Source organism: Myotis brandtii, unplaced genomic scaffold (assembly GCF_000412655.1).
Source record: "Myotis brandtii unplaced genomic scaffold, ASM41265v1 scaffold133, whole genome shotgun sequence".
Classification (NCBI taxonomy): domain Eukaryota; kingdom Metazoa; phylum Chordata; class Mammalia; order Chiroptera; family Vespertilionidae; genus Myotis; species Myotis brandtii.
The window spans coordinates 2793126-2801976 of record NW_005354718.1 but is presented as its reverse complement, the minus strand read 5'-3'; the positions used below and the strand labels follow the sequence as shown (position 1 = coordinate 2801976).

The 8851-nt window shown below is 60.7% G+C and overlaps 1 protein-coding gene and 1 long non-coding RNA gene across 2 annotated transcripts in view; both read left to right on the top strand.

Moving 5' to 3' along the window:
* The window catches only part of SPTBN5 (spectrin, beta, non-erythrocytic 5), a 10041-nt gene extending 5417 nt beyond the window's left edge, over window positions 1–4624 (top strand). Inside the window, exons 2-8 of the mRNA XM_014534828.1 lie at window positions 778–783; window positions 978–1103; window positions 1362–1436; window positions 1620–1715; window positions 2634–2904; window positions 3584–4327; window positions 4542–4624. Of these exons, the coding sequence (XP_014390314.1) occupies window positions 1089–1103; window positions 1362–1436; window positions 1620–1715; window positions 2634–2904; window positions 3584–3636 (510 nt within the window). The 5' untranslated portion in view covers window positions 778–783; window positions 978–1088 and the 3' untranslated portion in view covers window positions 3637–4327; window positions 4542–4624. The remainder of the gene's footprint in view (window positions 1–777; window positions 784–977; window positions 1104–1361; window positions 1437–1619; window positions 1716–2633; window positions 2905–3583; window positions 4328–4541) is intronic.
* A 361-nt stretch (window positions 4625–4985) lies between these two features.
* Window positions 4986–7935, top strand: LOC106725063. The gene is made up of 3 exons (XR_001360933.1): window positions 4986–5061; window positions 5336–5849; window positions 7729–7935. It is a non-coding gene; the product is annotated as an uncharacterized LOC106725063 (long non-coding RNA).
* Window positions 7936–8851: the final 916 nt, after the last annotated feature.

The window sequence follows — 8851 nt, the reverse complement described above, 5'->3', positions numbered from 1 at the left end:
GGCAGAGATCGTGCTGGGCTCTGTAGGGCACAGTGGGGACTGGGTTTTTCCTCTGAGAAAGAGGGGGGATCGTGGGAGGGCTTGAGCAGAGGAGGGACACCATCTTTTGTTTTACAATAACCACTCTGGATGATGGACAGACAGACAGGGCAAAGGCAGAAGCAGAGAGAGCAGTTAGGAGCCCATTGAAATATCCAGCCCAAGAAGCAGTGGAGGCAGTGAGCAGTGGTGGGATTCTGGATATATTTTCAATCCAAGAGGACTTGAAGACGGAGCAGATGTGGGGTGTAAGGAAGTGAGTTTCCAAGGTTTAGCCCGGCATCTGGAAGGATGGAGTTGCTATCACCTGAGATGGAGGCTGGAAGGAAGGCTCAGGGGTGGGGAGGAATGAAGGCCTGGCCCCCCAGGCCCCCCTGGTATCTAAGCGGCCAGGATGCACTGCCCCTGCCACCCTCATCCATGGAGCTCAGCCTCTTGCAGGGCAGCCCAGCCCCCAAGCAGCTGTGCACCCCAAGGCAGCTTCCCTGCCCCAGCCCGGTGGAGGCCACCCTTCCTCTCCTGTCCTGCAGGCAGCTGGAGATCAGTTGGCGCTGGGAGCGCTCCTGCAGCGTCTCCAAGGGCAGAGGAAGTGGGTGTCGCACACAGGCTGTGCTGAGCCTGCTGCAGGAGGTGGGCCCTGGACCAGCTGACCCCTGGGGAACACAGCAGGTGTGCCCGCTCTGGTACTCATGGGGACCCAGCCCTCTGGGACTACAGTGACCACTCATCCCTCCCCAGGAGCGAGTTGGCGCTGGGAGCGCTCCTGCAGCGTCTCCAAGGGCAGAGGAAGTGGGTGTCGCACACAGGCTGTGCTGAGCCTGCTGCAGGAGGTGGGCCCTGGACCAGCTGACCCCTGGGGAACACAGCAGGTGTGCCCGCTCTGGTACTCATGGGGACCCAGCCCTCTGGGACTACAGTGACCACTCATCCCTCACCAGGCTCAGCGATTGGGAGAGCTGCCCCCTCCTGGGGACACGAAAGGTCAGTTGAGGCACCTGCGGGAACACCAGGCCTTCCAGGCTGAGGTCCAGGCCCACGAGGAGGTCATAATGTCAGTCGCCGAGGTAACAGCCAGGCCGTCAGCCCCAGCCCTGCCCCAAAGTTGAATCCCAGGATGGCCAATGGGAAAGGCCTTAGGCAGGGGCCTGTGACGGAGGAAAGAGGGGAGGGTGACGGGCAGGGCCTCCCAGTGGCCCTCCTTCCCAGGAGGGTGAGGTTCTCCTGGCACAGAGCCACCAGCCAGCGGAGAGGTCTCCCAGAGGCTGCGGGCGCTGTGGGAGCGCTGGGGGACGCTGACACAGGCGGTGGCCCTCTGGGGCCAGAACCTGCAGGACATACAGAACTTCCTGGAGTTCCTGCAGAGAGAGGACCATTGTGAGGCCTGGATGCAGGGCCTGGTGAGGTCCCGCTGGGCAGGGGCGAGTTGGGGGTGAGGCTGTGGGGCTGAGAACTGGGGAGCCCCAGGCCTGCAGCCCCCTGGCTCCCTGACAGGTGGGAGCCCCGGCAGCTAGGTGCCAGGGGGCTGGGTGCACCAGGGCTGGTGCTCACAGGGCTGCCCTCCTGCTCCTCCGCCTCCACAGGGGGTGATGGTGAGCCTCGGTGACCTGGGACAGAACCATGAGCACTGCCTGCCGCTCCTCAAACAGCTCCGGGAGCTCCAAGGAGTCTGGGCCGGGGTAAGGGTCCTCAGGGGGGAGGTCGGCCAACACATCCCCCCATTGGGAAAACAGCTCAGAGTACTGGGCTCTGGAGTCAGGTGTGGGCTCAAGTGACAGCTCCGCACTTACTGCCTGGATGTGCTGAGACAGGCTCCTTCATCTTGCTGAGCCTCAGTTTCTCTGTCTTTAAAATGGGGCTAACACCTACCACCTCGTAGGCAAGAGAGCATGTACGTGTGGGGGTGGTTACACGAATCTGTACAAGTAACAAAACTACACAGCACTATACCCCCCCCCCACACACACACACAGATGAGTGCATGTAGAAACGGATGAACTCTGAATGAATCTGTAGCCCAGTTATTCATACTGTGTTGTAGATATGTGAGCTGTTACCAGTCAGGGGAAGCTGGGGGAAGAGTAATGAGACTTTTCTATACTAGTTTTGCAAGTTCCTGGACATCTATAATTACTTCAAAATTGAAAATAAAAGAATGCAAGAATGCATGTGTGCCTGAGTGTAATGGGTAATCAGTAACCATCCTTCAGCATCTCAGCATCTCCCCCTACTCACACACACACCCAAACATCTATTTCTCTTATGAAGGTGCTTTTCGGATCCCAACAAGCTGCATTTTAACTCCAAAAGCGTCTGTTAATTACTGCGTACCCACCGCCCCCTCCCATCTGGTCCTGACTCAGGAGCACATTTCTTTCTGGCCTCAGACTGTGAGGCTGCGGGCTCCTGGTGTGCCCTGCTCACTGCCCCTGGGTGGGACGGGACGGGATGGGGCACGGAGGAGGCAGCTGCCTCCACTCCCCAGACAAGCTGCCTCTCATGCTCCCTCGGGCCCAAGCAGACACTCAGTGCCAACTGCAGTGCAGATAGGGGCTCAGAGTGGGCGGTGCCAATGCACTCACCCTGCACCCCCACAGGGCGCAGAGGATGACACCACAGGAGCAGCAAGGACTTGTCGCTGCCTCTCAAGAACCGGGACCCCCAGCAAGTCAAGGCCATCTGCCAGCGGCAACACCAGCTCAACAGCAGGCCAGCCCCAGGGTGGGAAGCAGTGGGCAGGAGAGGGGGCTGGAGGGCCAGCTCAGACTCAGCCTCACATCCTCTCTGCCAGGTGGCACAGTTTCCATGGCAACCTGCTCCGGCACCAGCGGCAGCTTGAAGATGCCCTGGAGACACACACGTTGTCCTGTGAGTTGGATGCCGTCACTGAGCGGATCAGAGAGAAATGCAGCCCAGAGTGAGCGCTGCTCACGGGCCCTGCCCTCGCCCACCTCTCCTCTTCAGCGAGGGCACTTGGAGGTTCCACCAGGGGGGCCTCAGGGGTTCTCAGGACCCTCTCTGGACTGTAGGAGCCCCCACTGCAGTCTTTGAGGATACCCCACCTGGATCCTTTCACCCCCAGAAGCACCGTGAGGCCAGAGGCCAGACCCCCCACCCCAGGGTTTTCTCCGTTGTCCCTGAGCAAGCTCAGACCCGGGCGTTAGCCCAGGATTGTGTCAGCCACCGCGAGAATGGCCGGCCAGCTGCCGGCAGAGGCAGAGTGGAGGGGCTGCAGGCAGCCTGAGAGGCCCCATGTGGAACAGACCATCCTCACTTCTCCTGTGGCTCCCACCTCACCAGGCCCGCCCGTCCGTGCTCAGCTCCCCCCAAAGGGATGAGGTCCAATGAGACCGTGTATGTGGAAGCACCTCACAGATGGCAGTCCCCACCCCAAATCTCTCCTCAGAACCCTCTGCCCCACGAGGGCTCTGGGAAGGGAATCACCTGCGTGCTCACTTCCTACACAAAAACCCTGCAGCCAGCGACCCCTCTGCAGGGAGGGAGGAGCTGGAGAAAGGCCAAGCCGGTGTCTCCCCATTCCTCCCAGGCCGCCCTGGTCCAGGCCCTGGACTGCGTGCAGAGGCTGCTGTGGAAACGTGAGAAGTTGGCACAGGAAATGGGCCCCATTCAGGCCCGGCTGGCGGTGTGTGGCTGGGCGTGGAGGTGGGGCCCTGGGAAGGCAGGCGGAGGACCAGGGGCTTCGGGACCTCGAGAGCCGGCAGGGTCCACTCAGCTGTTACTCCTCCGGGCCCCTGGAGCCGGCACTCCCCTGAGTAAAGCCTGCTTCCCCCACGGCCCCTGGAGAGGGAGGAGGGCCGCCTCTGCCAGAGAAGTCCCCTGGCGGCCACAGCCTCAGCCGCAGCAGCAGGAGATGGTGGACCGCTGGCGGCAGCTCCGGAGCAGGGCCCAGAAGTGGTGCGAACCCCAGTGCCCTTGCTGACCATCCCTCGGTCCCCATACTTCTTTGGCCCCAGTTCTCATCCTTCAAATACCTGTCCGTGTTGTCACCCCATTGATCCCCAGCCCCTGGGGGCCCGTCTTTGGCTGAGGGGATTCTGGGACAGAAGGCACTGGCAGGCAGAGGGGGGAAGAGGGGCTCAGAGGACAAGCTGATGAACCCTGTGGGCAGGCGGGAGTCACTGGATGCCTCGCACCAAGCTCAGAACCTGCAGGCAGTGCTGCGGGAATTGCCGGTCTGGGCCCGGGGCTGCGGGCGGAGATGGATGCCTGAAGTGCCCCCCGCAGCCCCACAGAGGCCCAGCACCTGCTGGAGGAGCTCCAGGAGCTAAAGGTGAGCAGTTAGACCCTGGGATCTCACCTCCTCTCTGCCCTCTCCCTCCTGTGATCCCAACTTTCTCTTGGGTCCTCTTTCCATCACCTGCCTCTGCCTTTCTCCTCTTCCTCCCATCCCTCCTCCAGCTGCCTCCCAGCCCTCCTCCTCCCCACTGGGCCTCCTCCAGCCCTGGCGGCCTCAGCTCTGGGATCTGAGTCCAGCCCTGTTACAGGCTGAGCTGGACTCCCGAGCAGACAGCATACGCCTGGCCCGGAGCACAGGCAGTGCCTGCTGGCAGTTGGGCACCTGTGCACCCCTGGCATCCACCAGGCCCTGGCTGGCTTAGACCAGGAGCTGCATGGCCTGGAAGGGACCTGGCAGGAGCGCCCGCTGCAGCGGCAGCAGCCTCTGGAGCTGCAGGTAAGCAGCCTCCATCCTGCCCTGCCCACGGGGGCTGCACTAACCCCACCGCCCTGGTCAAAGCCAAAGCCAGAGAGGCTGCTGTGCCAGGGCCTCTTCCCACCGCTCACCACCCAGCTTGCCCACAAGTCTTGCCTGCGTGGACTCGTCCTGTTGACCCAGGCCCCAGGTCCCTTGTTTCCCCACTGGGCACCTACAGGTTCGTGCCCCTGCAGTCACTGGACTCACTTCCTCTTGCCTTTCCTTTCCCAGCGGTTCTTCCTGAGCTCTGTGGAGCAGATGGGAAGTTGGCTCTGCAGCCAGGAAGTGTGCCCAGCCGGTGAGGGTCTGAGGTAGGTGCCAGCAGGAGTGAGGGAGGGAGGGTTTACCAGAGCAGCGTTAGGGACCAAACCAGCCAGGGCTGCCTGAGCTCCCAGGCCAAGGGGTCTCCCCACCTCAGCCACATCAGTCCCTGGGCAGTTACTTGCCCATCTATGTGAGCAGTTCAGGTGCACCCGCCCCGGGAATGCCGTGGGAGCTTACAGGGTGAGCGTGTGGCCCAGGCCCATTCTTGCCTTCTTCCCACCACCCTTCTCACCTCTGCCCTTCTCGCTTCCTTGCACCCAGAGGTTTGCTTCTCCGACCACTGTCCCGACCCCTGTGGCAGGCGAGCCTGCTCATGGGAAACCTCAGAGAACCATCGGGGCCCAGCCCATCCTGTGCTGAGGAGCCTTATTGGGAGTGCGAAGAAGGGGAGGCGTTCCTGCCACGTGAAAGCCCCACCTGCCCTGGAAATTCTGGCACTTAAACCGTAGCCCCCAGTACCTTCCCTGGCTGAGAATCACAGTCCTAAAGCCAAGTACAGCCTCGAGGGTTCCAGGGGTGAGCTGAGGCTGTGCTTGGTAGGATGGTTTTGGGGGGAAAGCATAGCTTGGGATAGGGGGGTGCAGCCCCATGCACAGTATCAGGGACCCTTTAGCCAACGTGGAGACCCTCCTGCGGGAGCACGGGGTGCTGGAGCGGGGCCTGGAGGCACCGGCGGGAAGGATCAGCACTCGAGAAGCCTGGCCCACAGCCTGCACCGGGGTGGACACCCCGAGGCCCAGGGCACCCTCAGCCGGTGCCGGGTCACGCTCCTCAGGTACCTCTGGCTCTGGGGCTGAGGGGAGTCGTGGGAGGCTGGCATGGGCATGGGGCATCTGGCTCTTCCCTTCCTGCCCTTCTGCCTCCTGGCCCAGGCTCACCGGCCTTTGCCAAGGGCTGCAATCAGAAGCCAGGGCCCCACCACCTCCCCCCTGCAGGGAGGGGGTCCGTTATGAATGCCAAGCAGCACATGGTCATTGGGCTGAGATCAGGGGGAGTGTTACAGGGGGAACGAAGAGAGAAACAACCTAATGGAATGATGGTACCAGCGCCAGGGCTACGGTCAGGCCTCCAGAGCCGGGCAGTCCTGAGTTCCCTGCTGCCCACTCACGGGGGCGCTGGGGCAGACTCCTCATGGAGTCCAGTGTCTGCTGCACGGGGACAGCACTGCCTGCTCTGGGGCTGCATGAGGCCTGAAGGGAGCCCTCATGTCCTCGCTGGTGCCTGGCACTCTGGCCACTGACAGGTTTCTTTTATGCTCATTTAACTGAAACCGACACTGCTGACAAGGTGCCAGGTTCCACAAGGAGCCTCGTCCAGCTCCTCAGACTTTTAGATCAAGGCAGATCTTGGCCAAAAGCTGGACCCCAGACTGGCAGGGTCTCCCTCCTGAGAGAGCCCACCGGGACCCATAGTGTTTGTGACGCCTCGTGCTGGTGCCCTGGCAGGGGCAGGTGAGCCATCCCCTCCTCCTTGCAGGTAGACCCCTACCTGGGAACCCTGGGGGGTCTTTGATTGACAGATGGCAAACGTTGGTTTGCTGGTCTCTGTCAACACCCTCTCTGCCCATCACTTCAGACAGTTCCTGGCAGGCCCAGCTGCCTCGGTGGGGAGCGCCACCTGACCCCTCCCCTCCCAGGCTTCTGGCGTCCTCTCAGGTGTTGGGTTCCGTCAAGCCTCCCTGCATGGCCCCTGCACCCCCTTCGGCAGCCCCAGAAGGAGGAGGCAAAGGCTAACACACCAGCACTTCAGACAGTTCCTGGCAGGCCCAGCTGCCTCCGTGGGGAGCGCCACCTGACCCCTCCCCTCCCAGGCTTCTGGCGTCCTCTCAGGTGTTGGGTTCCGTCAAGCCTCCCTGCATGGGCCCTGCACCCGCTTCAGCAGCCCCAGAAGGAAGAGACAAAGGCTAACACACCAGTGTGGGGACTTGGCCAATATGAGGTGTGGGTGGGCCCCAGGGTGAGAGGGGCACATTAAACTTTCTTTTCCTATTTTTTAATGATCTCGTTTCTTTTTTGAACACATGACAATGTACTTAACATATTAGTACAGAAGTATATACATATATAGAATAATATATAGCTAAATACATGCACACACACACAAATACATATATATTTGGGAAGTCCCTGCTCAAAAAATTCTTACTAATAGCAGTTCATGATCAAAGGTGGTTTAGACGGCCTGACTGGTGTGGCTCAGTGGTTGAGCATCAACCTATGAACCAGGAAGTCGCGGTTCAATTCCCTGTCAGGGCACATGACCAGGTTGCGGGCTTGATCCCCAGTAGGGGACGTGTAGGAGGCAGCCGATCAGTGATTCTCTATCATCATTTTTTTAAGTATGTTTTTATTGATTTTAGAAATAAGAAGGGAGAGGGATAAAGAGATAGAAACATCAATGATGAGAGGAACCTCCTGCAGGCGCCCCTGGATGGTCTTGGGGCCGTGGCTGTCCTTAAGAAAACGGGAGCTGTGTGGGGGTGGCTTGGCGGAGTTAGGAGCTGCCGGACATGCTGTCTGCTTCTTGGAGGTGTGAACCACACCAGGAGGGGCCAGGTAGGGAGGCAGGAGGTGGAAGACTTCTGCCTGGACCAGAGATGCCATCTCCCAGGGTCCGAGCCAGAGCCGCCTCCTGAGCTGACCCTCTCCTCTCAGCAGGTGGATGCCCCAAACCAGCGTCCTCCCCACATGGACCCACCTCACCCGCTGCAGAGCCCCCATCTCTGCCTTTCTCACGTGTTGTGCCCTGAAGACACTCTCCCCACAGGATGCCCCTGAGGCCCGACCACATCATCAGTAATATCGCGTTTCACTGAGCAGCTGCCACATCTGGGACATGTTCTGTGCCTGGGGGGTCATGAGCGAGTCACCCAGCCCTGCAAGGGGGTGGCCCAGGAGGTCATGACTCCGGGGAGAAAGGACCCTAGGAATACGCTGAGCCCAGAGCAGCCCGCCCGCCCTCTTCCGGAGCCTGGCTGCAGCCCGGGAGCTTCGTGGCTTGGAGCAGGCCATGGCTGAGCTTGGCCTGGATGCAGGACAAGGCCACCCTGATGGCAAGAGACACCTGTGACCACAGTTTGTCATCGATGCAGACCCTGCAGCAACAGTACAGGCACCTGGAGGTGAGGGCCCATGCTCTGGGCTTCCTGTCTGAGCCACTCCCTGAAGACAGTGGGTAAGGGGACCCTAGAAGCGAGAGGCAAGGACCCCCTCCCAGCTTGTGGAGCCGAGCGTAGGTGGCCTGGCCAGTGAGGACTGGACTCTCGAGTGAGGAGCACACAGGAGGGAGTGAGATCTGATCCTCTGTCCTGGCAGCAGAAGGAATTGGCAGCCGTGGAGAAGAAGGTGGCGCAGGTGCGGACAGAGACTTACCGCCTGGGCCTGCTGCAACCTTCAGCTCAGGACAGCCTGGCCCAGCAGTTGGCCAAGGTGCAGGAGGCCTGGCCACCCTGGATGCAAAGGTCCAGGAGCGGGGCCAGCAGCTGGAGCAGGCTACCCGGGGCCACACCTTGGATGCTGTCAGGAACTACTGTAGATGACATCCTGCCCCCGCTGTGGGCTCAGCTCTGCCTGCAGGGTGGGGGTCACCCAGCTCTTTGGGGAACTGGACTCTGCCGGAAGCCGGTCCATCCTTCCTGCTTGACACAGTCGCTGCAGGGAAGAAACATCTGCACAGCATATGTTTCAAGGGACCTGGTGTATATAGCACACTGTTCTTAATATGTTTGCTCACCTTCTTGGCGCTATGTGTTTTAACCAAGGTCACCTCTCCGAGAAA